This window comes from Eubalaena glacialis, chromosome 2 (assembly GCF_028564815.1).
Source record: "Eubalaena glacialis isolate mEubGla1 chromosome 2, mEubGla1.1.hap2.+ XY, whole genome shotgun sequence".
Lineage (NCBI taxonomy): Eukaryota > Metazoa > Chordata > Mammalia > Artiodactyla > Balaenidae > Eubalaena > Eubalaena glacialis.
The window spans coordinates 185,440,863-185,452,873 of record NC_083717.1 but is presented as its reverse complement, the minus strand read 5'-3'; the positions used below and the strand labels follow the sequence as shown (position 1 = coordinate 185,452,873).

The 12,011-nt window shown below is 44.9% G+C and overlaps 1 protein-coding gene across 1 annotated transcript; it reads left to right on the top strand.

The window, feature by feature from the left end:
* On the top strand, positions 1-7,699 carry SERPINA11 (serpin family A member 11). The gene is made up of 4 exons (XM_061182847.1): positions 1-643; positions 1,827-2,100; positions 4,893-5,040; positions 7,496-7,699. The coding sequence occupies exons 1-4, from the start codon at positions 1-3 to the stop codon at positions 7,697-7,699; spliced, it is 1,269 nt and encodes a 422-aa protein (XP_061038830.1).
* The last annotated feature ends 4,312 nt before the right edge of the window (positions 7,700-12,011 follow it).

Genomic DNA, 12,011 nt, shown 5'->3' with positions numbered 1-12,011 from the left:
ATGGGGCCAGCGTGGCAGTGGCTGCTGGGAGCGGGGATCCTGGCCTCTGTCTACTGTCAGCCCTTTCCTGCCCGCGGAGATAAGAGCCTGGGGGTGCCTGAAGCTCCCCGTGGTCAGCTCTCGGAAGCCCTCCCCGCCTACCGCAAAATCACACCCACCATTACCAACTTCGCTTTGCGTCTATATAAGCAGCTGGCAGCAGAAACCCCAGGAAACATCTTCTTCTCCCCGGTGAGCATCTCCAGCACCCTGGCCCTGCTCTCTCTGGGTGCACAAGCTGACACTCCAGCTCAGATCCTGGAAGGCCTCGGCTTCAACCTCACGGAGACCCCAGAAGCTGACATCCACCGGGGCTTCCAGAGCCTCATCCACACCCTTGACCTGCCCAGCCCCAAACTTGAACTGAAAGTAGGCAACTCCCTGTTCCTGGACAAACAGCTGAAGCCTCAGCAGCACTTTTTGGACAACATCAGGGAGCTGTACCGGGCTTTCGCTTTTTCGGTCAATTTCACGGACTCCAATACAACTAGGAGGCAGATAAATGACTACGTGAGGAAGCAAACGTACGGGCAGGTCGTGGACTGCCTGGAGGAGTTCACCCAAGACACGCTCATGGTTCTCTTGAATTACATGTTTTTCAAAGGTGAGGGCTGGCTCCGGCTCCTCCATCTCCAGCCCTGCCCCTAAAAGGCACCTATCTAGAAGCCTGTAGCTGTTTCTTCTGAAAGTTACCTCTGTATATTTAAATAATGTTCTTATAGGACTACTTCTTAATTTATCAATATTTGATTTCTCTTGCCATGTTTTTTCTATTCTACTTTTATCCTGATTTTTAATACCACTGACACTCAATCTCACTTTTCTATTAATACTTCATTTTTTAGAGAAATATTTTATTTTTTATATTATTGCCTATTTCAAACCTACAGAAATATGCGGAGAAGGATATAGAATCCACCATGCACTCCCCTCCACCAAGAATTAGCAAATATTAACAATTTTACTATTTACTTCAGATTTTTATTTTTTTGAAAAATGTAATATTGCAGATACAGTTCAATTCCTTTTTAATCATTCCTTGGTCCCATTTTCCTCCTTCCATCTCTCCCCATAGGCAACCGCTATCCTAGGGTTGGTGTGTATCCCTCACATCCGTGGGTTCAACCATTAGGGTCTGAGTCTGAATCATCTTTGATTCTCCAAAGGTGAGGAAAAGTCCAAGGAAAAGAGCTACCATTGACTTTCAAGAAACAAACAAATTTAGTTGGACTGGAGCATAGAACACAATAGTGGAATGCCTAGGTGGGAGTGCTGAGAGTTGTAATAAAAAAAGTAATCAGGGGCTGTGTTGAGAGCCCCAGACTTTATCTTAGGATCCCAAAATCACCAAAAAGTTCGAAGCAGTGCAGTGACATACCTGTTGTAGAAAGTTCAGTCTGGCTACAATTTGGGACATGGTTGGAGGAGAATAAGGGTGGAAGAACAGAGACAAGTTAGGTTAGTGAGATGGTTCAAAGTAAGACAGTGGCCTCAAATAAAGGTGTGGCTTTGGAGACAGAATCAGCAATACTTGGTCACTTGGAAGTGGGCATGAGGGACAGGATGAGCCAGCCCCCTCTCCCTGTCACCAAGATCGGTGCTTTCAGGAGGTCAAGTCAGGAGGTGGTTGTCAGTGGAGATTATAAGTAGAAAGAGATGAGATACTACACACGGGGACAAGACTGTGACAGATTCTGCATCTCTAACCAGTGTGGCTTAGTGCATGTCTGCCTAGACTTCCTCTCTTAGAGTGTGTTCTCATGGTTTTGTGGGTTTTGTGTCCTAAGCCAAGTGGAAGCATCCTTTTAATTGCTACCAGACCCAAAAGCAAGAGAGCTTCTTTGTGGATGAGAGGACCTCTCTCCGCATCCCCATGATGCACCAAAAGGAAATGCACAGGTTCCTCTATGACCAGGAGGTGGCCTGCACCGTCCTCCAGATGGAATACAGCGGAAACGCCTTGGCCCTGCTGATCCTCCCTGACCCGGGAAAGATGGCTCAGGTGGAGGATGCCCTGCAGCCAGAGACCCTGAGGAAATGGGATCAACTGCTCCTCCCCAGGTAAGTGCCAGAGTGCAAGGACTTTGTTCAAGAACTCGAGCAGGCCTTGACCAACTCCAGTTGCAAGACCCTAAGCCCTGGCTTGGCTCACTGCCCTACCAGTTAACCAGCTGTGTGGTCTTGGGCAATTCTTGCTCTTCAGGCCTTGAATTTCCTTACATGTAAAATGGGGCCATAATAACCACCACATTGGTTGGTTGGAGGATTAATCGAGTTAATATGTATAGAATATGAAAGTGGTACCTGGTACAGGAGAAGTGCTCACCAAGCATTAATCATTCTTATCCCCTCCCAGACATCTTTCTGCCTTTGCTCTTCTCTTTTTCTCCAAATAATAATTTACTACCAGAAGGTAGTTAAGTGTAGGCAACAAATCAGATCAAGGACAATTATTAAGAATAATTATGACCCCCACAGAACAGTGGGTATTTCTTAAGAGTGCCTCTGTTTTAATTAAAACATTTCTTTAAAAAATTAAATACCAAGAAGAACATTGTAAAAATCAAAATGCCAATTGCCAGTTTGGGGGAGTCTCTACCTACCCCCTTCCATCTCACTTGCTTTTTGGTCTGTGGTTTGTCTCACAGTGGTTTTAGCCTTTTCTGGTTTCCCTAGACCCCATACTCCAGCTACCCATTCTTGAAGTGTATCTTCCTTTATGGGGCACTCTGGGATGAAATCTGGCCTCAAGTTCTAGTTACCTCTTGCTGGATAGCAAACCACCCCAAAATGGAATGGCTTGAAAAAAAACCCATCTGGCATCTCTCTCAATTCTGGGGTGGACTGGGCTCAGCTGGGTGGTTCTCACTTGGGGCTCTCAAGGATGGAGTCAGATGGTGGCCAGGGGTGGAACATTGAAGACGCCTCCACTCAGATGTTGGGAGGCTGGGCTGGCCAGCTGGCTGAGCTAAGGGCCGAGCAAGCACCTCTCTCTCTCTCCATGCATCATGTCCATGAGGCTAGCTTGGGCTTCTGCACAGCAGCTCAGCACAGTTGATATTGTTATATGACAGCTCAGGGCTCCAAGAAGGAGCGTTCTAAAAGGCAGGAAGTGAAGGCTCCCGCTCTCTTAAGGCCTGGGCTCGGAAATTTGCCAGTGTCATTTCTGCCATATTCTATTGGTCAGATCATTCACAGAACCCACCAGATTCAAGGGATGGGGGGCGTATAGACTAAACATCTTGATGGCCATCTTTAATCCACCATCACCAACTGGTAGGCATCAGTCACCTGCATGTCCACGGGAGCCTTCTCTCAGCACCCCAGTGACATTGAGGTATCAAGGATAGAGAAAGGATGTTTTGTTTTGGGGTAGAGATTCAAGTACCAAATGAAAGAGATACAGGTCAAGAACAGAAGCCAGGATTTAAAGTATTATTCCTGTTGTCTATGAATCTACATAGCTCTGGTCAGTTTCTGATTCCAGCCCCATATTCCTAAATTCCCTTGGAGTGAACCTGCCCCTTCCCCCATCACAGGAGGAAATACTATAGGATCTTCTAGATCAGTAGGTTTTCCCTTAGGAAGGGTCTCTTTTGACCTCCCACTTAGACCTTCAAAAATCAAAACCAATCCAAGTTATTTTTCTAAACCTCAGATGCTCCCTGATACCATTTCTTGTGCCCGAGAGTTACAATATCATGGCAGCATTTGAATGGGCTTTCAGACATGGAAAATTCAGGCTGCCAGGTTTCCCTCCATTCAGCTGTGAGAAAGGTTAGTTTTTTCAGAGGAATCATGCTTCTTGGTAACTCCATGTCTTCATTTACACTGATTGAACACCTACTCTGTGTTGGGCTCTCTAACAGACACCCCTCAGCTAGACGGTACTAAAAGCCCCCCCATGGTAGGGCCTACTCTCCAAGTTCTACTTGTGAAAAAATTATGTCAAGTAAGCCCTGTTTTCTGTTGTCCACATTTGTTTCCTTTTTTTCACCATTCAACCCCTGACTTCCAACTACCTCCCACTTCAGTTAGACATCTGGACCCTCATATTGGCCCAGGAGTTAAACCAGTAAAGATACTCCAACCTGAATTAGCATCTCTAATCTGAATTCATTCGAGGCAGAAGTTTCCAAGCTGGCTATTAACTAAGCAAGCTTGCAGGTGTCATGGCAACTGTCAGACAATAATTCCAGAGGAGAATAATCCCAGGAAGAAAGAGACAGCTTTTCTATGGGTCACAAGAAACTTGTGAATGTAACACAAGGAATATGGCAATCTGATGGCAAAGGCATGACAATAACAGGAGGGAGAGTTATTCCATAGATTTGTGCCCACACTGTACATGCAAGATCTCTCATCAGATCTTCAACAGGCCGTGAAGCTCAGACAGGTGAGAGATGGTGTACCTTCTATTAGGGGGTTGTCAGTAAATGGATTTAGGATATAGTTCAGAATCTGAGCCAACAGAGCTTGCTGATGAATTGGATATGGAGGTGGGATAATGTTAACAGTACTTAACTTCCATGGTTATTACCTGGCTTCAATCAGTGAAGCCTTGTAATCCAACGTCTGGCACCTAGAAAGCCCTCCAGAAATGTGACAAAGATGAAGACCTATGGCTATGCCAGGAGTCTTCTCAGATCCAGACACAGACTCTCTGTGAGGTCTGAAGAGACGGAAGCTCTGGGTTGTGGAATGTCCTGGCATAGCAGGTAGTGTCATGAGAAGACTGGTTCCCACACTCTGAGAAGCACATCTCCTTCCCAAAGCTCAGGCTGCCCCCAGACAGGGCAAAAGCAGCACAGATAACGAGACAGCAGCGCTTCTCCATCTGATTCTCTCCCCAGCCTGCTGGATTTGCATTTGCCAAGGTTTTCCATTTCTGGAACATATAACCTGGAAGAGATACTCCCCCATATTGGTCTCACCGGCTTATTCAACTTAGAAGCTGACTTCTCAGGAATCACTGGGCAGCTCAACAGAACTATCTCCAGGGTAAGGTAGTGAGCGTGGATGTGTGTTGGCAGAGGCGGGGTGCCTTTTCTCCTCTGACATGAGGTGCATTTGAAAGTCAAGTTCCCCCTTTTTTCTATTCTGGCTTTTTAATATCACAATCTTTAAGGCTTCTTTTCACAAGCATCTCCCTTTCCATCCCCACCCCCTTCTTCTAGACCTTTATATTCTTCAAAGCAGGGACGGAGTCTTGAATAGAGTAGACACACATTCAGGGTCATCCACAGAGCCAGAGTTTCCCCAGGTGTGGGACTAGCCTTGTTTTTATCCCTTAAACTTCCTCCAAGGGCAGGTGGTGAGACTCTATCTGCCTTTGTTTTAGCTGTAGAGAGTAGTGGGCATGAACAGGAAGTATATCCATCAGTTTTGCTGCAATAACAAATGATCCCCAAATCTCAGTGCCTTATCATCACAGAGATTTATTACCTGGCCATATGACATGTCAGAGGTGTGTCACTACCATCTGGCTACAGATCTACTTCTCATGTTTTCTTCCTTCTAGAATGTAGGTCAAAGGAGAAGCTCCTATTTGGGACATACCCTTCTTATAGCAGTGGGAAAAAAAGCAGAGATAATGTGCTATGTCTCTTAACACTTCTCACGTGTGGTCTCTGTCAAGGCCACTCACAAGTCATTGGCTAAAGCAAGTCCCAAGGTCAAGACCACCATCAATGGGGTGGGCTCGTGTTCTCCTGCAGGAGGTCCTGTAAGCCACAGGGCATGGGCGAGGGCTGATGACATCCTACAGGAAGGGAGAGTTCATACTTGAGAAGAATAATGCAATTTTCCACAGGAGGGAAGGCAAAAAAAGACCCTTCTCTGTTCTTCCATCATCTTCCTAAGATAGAGTCATTATCAGTTGAGTCTTTATTAGAAATTTCATAAGGAAAGTTTACTCTCTTTTATTTGGGAAAGACCAGCTGAGATTTGGAATGTGAAACCAAGGAACAGGGATGTGGTCATGTGTGTGTGTGTGTGTGTGTGTGTGTGTGTGTGTGTGTGTGTACGCGCATGTGCACCCACTGTGGAGAAGGTAAACAAAAAGGAAAAGAAATAATTTAATTTTTTACAGAATTTCTTCCACAGTGACCTCAGATGTCAGATTTATCTCTTCATAGGCTTTTTTGGAAATGAAAGAGACGGTCAACACCAATGTTTTTCAACTTTTTTTAGTTAAAGCCTCAGAATCCTTCCTAAGGAGTGGTGTGAAAATGAGGTTTTAAAAAAACAGAATTCTTTTCACGGAGCCCAGTGGAGGGCTCGGCACATCAGACAACCTGGCTTCACTGAGCTCATTTTGAAAACCGTTGACTCAGGCTGAGCAATCCATTTTTCTTTTCATGTTTTTTAGGAAAAGGTTCTTTTTTTTTTTCATTTTATTTTTTAACATCTTTATTGGAGTATAATTGCTTTACAATGGTGTGTTAGTTGCTGCTGTGTAACAAAGTGAATCAGCTATACATATACATACATCCCCATATCTCCTCCCTCTTGCGTCTCCCTCCCTCCCTCCCCATCCCACCCCTCTAGGTGGTCACAAAGCACCGAGCTGATCTCCCTGTGCTATGCGGCTGCTTCCCACTAGCTATCTGTTTCACGTTTGGTAGTGTATATATGTCCATGCCACTCTCTCACTTCGTCCCAGCTTACCCTTCCCCCTCCCCATGTCCTCAAGTCCATTCTCTACGTCTGCATCTTTATTCCTGTCCTGCCCCTAGGCTCTTCAGAACCATTTTTTAAAAGTTTCTTTAATTTATAATCATACTTGCCCTATCAAATCAGGACCTTGATCCATCAATTTCAACATTCTAAAATGCAAATATTTTTTAAGATGGGAGTACCTTTCATCATGTCTCTAAAATGTGAGTGCTTTTTGTTTTGGAGCTCCTAATCTAATTGGGACATATGTATACGTATGGCTGATTCACTTTGCTGTATGGTATAAACTAACACAATATTGTAAAGCAACTATACTCCAACAAAAAATAAATAAATAAATAAAGTAAAGCCAATTAGATGAGCAAGCTATATTAAAGATGAGAAAACTGAGGCTGAGAGAGGGCAAATGCAGCTCGTAGCAGAAAATGACACTTGGGTCTGTGCCACGTGCACCCAGGTGCTTGGGAAGTGCTCCTAAAAGTCGCTGTTGGGTTTTTGCAGCCTGGTGCATGCTCAGGTAGCCCTCAGCCCTGTTCAGGCCCATCTGTCTCCCCTTCAAAGAACAAACAGCACGGTCAGGGTGACTCCCCAGGAAGTGATGGAGGCGGAGAAACCGGGAACGGGGCAGGAAATGAAATAAAGGTTGGAGTGCTGCCTGGGAAGGCGGGACCTGAGCGGGGTGACTCCGCCTCCATCTCCCTCGTGCCGCACGAGGTGGCATCGGCCCCTGGAAACGCCCTGCCCCCATGCTGTCTCTGCCCCTCTTCTCTCCTTCTAGGTGTCACACAAGGCGGCAGTGGACGTGAGTGAGAGGGGAACAGAGGCAGGTGTGGCCTCCAGCCTCCTCTCCCAGCCCCAGTCTCTGAACGCAACGTCGGCCCCACATGCCCATTTCAACAGACCTTTCCTGGTGCTCCTTTGGGAGGTGACCACCCAGAGCCTACTCTTCCTGGGAAAAGTCGTCAACCCAGCTGTGGGGTGACAGTGGTAGGAGGCCAGGGGGTGTCCTGTCCCCTCCCTGAAAAACAGGAAAGCCAGCACCAGCCTGCATCTCAGGGCTGCTCTGAGGACCATTTAATCAGTGTGCAAAGATGCTAATAAAGTTCGCCTTGGGTTTTGTGAACAGTGAGGGGCAATGCTTACAAGGGGTGGGGGGTGGGGGGTGGGTGAGCACGCAGAACAGCGGTCAGTCATTCACTCTACAATTTCCTCCAATCCAGTGTCAACTGTGGTTAGAAATTTGGAGGTGAGAACAGCCTCTGATTATGTCCTCCTCAGAGACTTCCACCACTGCTGCCACCACTGCTGATCTTTCCTGAGTGTCTTTTGGGTCCTAGGAAAAGGCACAAAGGATATCAGGAGGAATAAGCGAGTCTCTCACTTCATAGTGGCCGATCTTGGCTATGCAGCAAAGTGAGGTCGTCCTGAAACGTCATTGCCTCGATGTCAGGAGTTAGTTCACCTTGAGGGGAGATTGAAGCCGGGGCAGCGGCTCTAAGACATGTTCTATGAAAAGAAGGGGATGTGAGGATAAGCCAATGCAATAATGGGCCAATCCAGAAACAGAGGTCAAATGCCCAAGGACAACCCCAAGATCAAAGAAAGTGGAAAGGTTGACATGGCCTGGTGAGACAGTGGGCTTAAGGCACAATCTTGGTCAGTGGGATGAATTCGGGGGCACTACTCAGAGGCAATGATGCATTGTTTAGAGGTCAGAAGTCCCACTCCCACAAGTGTGTCCCCCAGTCTTAAAAAGGCATCAATCTGGAAGTGGTGGGGAAACTCAGAAATGCCAACTTAGCTGCATGTATGTACCATACATGTGACAATACGTCCCCACAATGAAGTCAGTGTCGAGACCTAGAGGGTGGCTATGCGTGGTACATGTCTAGGAAGAAGCTGTACCAAAAATCGCAAGTGGTAGAACTCCCCCACGCCCACCCAAAGGAGGCAAGACTCGAGTTGGGTCTTGAAAACCAGGGAAGCCTTAAATAAAGGGAAAGAGGGTAAGATAGTCCCGGAGAGGGTGGAAGAGACACACTATGGGCAAAAGCCACCGGGGAAAAGAAAGAAAAATGTATGTTCTAAGAAGAGAAGACCAGTTTTGCAGCAACAGAAAGTTCATGTAGGGTCACAGTGGAAGGTCATGCTGGAGAGGGATTCGGAGGTAAAGGGTTGGAGGCTTTGGATGCCAGCGTTGAGGCAGACTTCCGGACACTAGTGAATTCTTGCCACCTCCCACTGGTCAGCCAACCTTGGACATGACGCTTGATCCCTCTGTGCCTCAGTCTCTTCTGAAGAATGGAAAACATAAAACCTAAGTTACAGAACTGTGAAAATCAAATGAGGTCATGAGTGTGAAGCATTAAGCACCTGGTAAACAGTAGGTGCTCAATGAACATTTGCTTATCTCCACCCTATTCTTTTGGCTGCCCCAGCCCTCAAGGCTGTCCTTTATTCTCATGGAGCGTAGCTCAGCTCTAGGGAATGTCCAAATCCCCCAAGTGGCCACTAGTCCAGGTGCCAGATGTGAACCCTCCCAGTGAAACCATATAGGTAGCACATCCTCAGAACCCAAAGGTGTAGATGGAGAGCCTTCAGGGACTTTGCCTGGGCATGAAAGATTCCATCTGGAGGGCAAGACTGCTCTTGCTGCAGGGACATTTGCTGTGACAGGGACATTCACTGTGACAGCACTGTGGCGCCCAGAGGGAGCCGCTGGCCCAGGGATCAGGGCTGAGACTGCAGAGGCACACGTGGATGACAGCCTGCAGGTTTTCTCTAGAAACATTATTGTTAGTGATCATTCACTGGGTTGGTTCTTCCTTCCCATCTTAAGCTGTCACTTTCAGTCATCTGTGAATTGAGTAAATTTCTCCCCAAGTGGAGATTCCATATGTATTTATACTTCAAACTGAACTTTTAACCATCTAGAAGAACCCGATCATTTTCTTTTTTTAATTTTCATTTTATATTGGAGTATAATTGATTAAAAATGTAGTGTTAGTTTCAGGTGTACAGCAAAGTGATTCAGTTATACATATACATGTATCTATTCTTTTTCGAATTCTTTTCCCATTTTGGTTATTACAGAATATTGAGCAGAGTTCCCTGTGCTATACAGTAGGTCCTTGTTGGTTATCTATTTTAAGTATAGCAGTGTATACATGTCAATCCCAAACTCCCAATCTATCCCCCCCACCAACACTTCTTCCCTGGTAACCTAAGTTCGTGAAGAACCTGATCATTTTCAAGGTAAGTCAACAGCTACCTAAAATGTATATTTTTTAAGATCTTGTGGTATTCTCTTTGGTGGGTCTTGAACCATTTCTGCCATGCCATAGAGTCCCAGCTACACTTATTTTGCCCCTGGGTTGCAGGGAAATAGGCTTTGAATGTTGGAACTAAGCCCCTGGCCAGGTAAAACCTACACGAATACACAGGATCCTGTGGGGAAAATAGCATTAAAGCCACAGTCACCCTACCTCAAGTTTCCATGAGTATCACAGAGTCCACGAAAATGGGCATAAATGTTCTTCTCCCTTCATTCCAGCCAGGAACAGAGCTGAGAGCTTTACAGTTGTCCAAGTATGAGAGGGTGTTTTCTAGACTCCTATTTACTCTTCTGTTGAACTATTTGTCTTTTCTTGCGTCAGTACTACACCATCTTAATTATCGCAGCTCTGTAAGTCTTGATATTAAGTCAAGCCCTCCAGCTTTGTTTTTCAGAAGTCCTTGTTAGCTTGTTTTAATTTGTTTTGCTTTCAATGTTTGTTTGCCATCCTGTCCACTCCAGTAGTTCAGACTAAAGTAGTTGGTGACTTTCTCTGTTCCCCCAGCTGCAGCCTTCCAGAACTTCATACCTGCCCCAATCCACCCACACTCATGGGGTCCCCAGTTCCTATAATAAAACCCTTTATTACAAAAACTACTTGCAGTACCTCTGTTTTCCTGTTCAAGGAACCAGACGGATTCAGATAAAAACACCTTTGTTCTGCCTTCATTCTTGAAGGATAATTTTACTGGGTATGGAACTTTAAGTAGGCAGATGTTTTCTTTCAGTGCTGGAAATATGTCATTCCATTATATTTGACTTTCACATTTTTGGTTGAAAAGTTATCTATAATTTTTATAATCCTTTGAAGGTAATGAATTCTTCCCCCTCTGGCTGCTTTACATTCTCTCTCTCCTCTCTTTTTTTTTTGGTCTTTCAACTGTTTTAAAATGATGTCCCTAGGTACAGTTTTTCATGTATTAATCCTGCTTGGGGTTCATATAACTTCTTGAAAATGCAATTTGATGTCTGTTTTGAAAAATTCTCAGAAACTGTCTCTTTAAAAATTGCTTCTATTCCAATTTTTTTCTTTTTCTGGGACCAGAGTTATGCATATATTAGATGTTCCAGTCATGTCCCATATGTCTCTTATGTGCTTTTCTGCATTTTCTATTCTTTTTTCTCTCTGAGCTTAATCTGGATATTTTCTACTTGCCCATCTCTCACTTCTGCTCTCTTTTGCTGTTTGATCTGCTATTAAATACCTCTGCTATTTTATTCTTAATTGCAGATATTTTAATTTTTTAGTACTAGAATTTTGATTCTTTTTATGGATTCCACTTCTCTGTGAAATTTTCTATCTATTTTATTATACAGAATAATCATGGTTAAAGTCTGTGTTTTGACTCCAATATCTAGATACCTGTGAGTATTTATTCTCTACTTTTCATTTTTGGTTATTTTTTCTGTTATTTGTTATGCCTGGTCATTTTTTATTAGATGCCAAACAATGTATATCAAAAATTATGTAGCTGTGACTATTTTCTTCCTCAAGAGGAGATTTGATTTTCTTCTCTCAGGCAGATAGAGTACAGACTGGGTTTCAGTCTCTTTTGAGGTCTGGTTTATTTGGCCTCCCCCATAATGTAGCAGTGAGGAGGTATCCACTGAAAGTGTGGGCTGTTTTCCAGAGTCCTGGCCCCTTCACATGTTCATACACCAATTTTTGTTTCCTGAGTACTATGAGCCTATTAAAATCTCTGTTATTTTAGCCGGTGACTTTCTCATGATTATTCAGCATCTCATCCCACACATTCACCACTCAGGAGTCAGAAAATTCTTTGAAGGACAATTGTATGCAGAACATTGGATTCACTTCCTTGTGGTTCTCTATTCTCTAGGAACTTGGTCCCTCGAGTCCTAACTTCTTGTTGCTTCTGAACTCCCATTTTTGTTTCCCCAGCCTAGTGACTCTAGGCCACTGTGTCCTGCCCACCTCTGTGCCCCAGATTGCAAATCA

Excerpts from the sequence above, each read along its gene's own strand:
- SERPINA11 (XM_061182847.1), top strand. The coding sequence starts at position 1 with ATGGGGCCAGCGTGGCAGTGGCTGCTGGGAGCGGGGATCCTGGCCTCT. Across the intron at positions 644-1,826 it reads GAATTACATGTTTTTCAAAG|CCAAGTGGAAGCATCCTTTT; the intron begins GTGAGGGCTGGC and ends TTGTGTCCTAAG. Across the intron at positions 5,041-7,495 it reads TCAACAGAACTATCTCCAGG|GTGTCACACAAGGCGGCAGT; the intron begins GTAAGGTAGTGA and ends CTCTCCTTCTAG.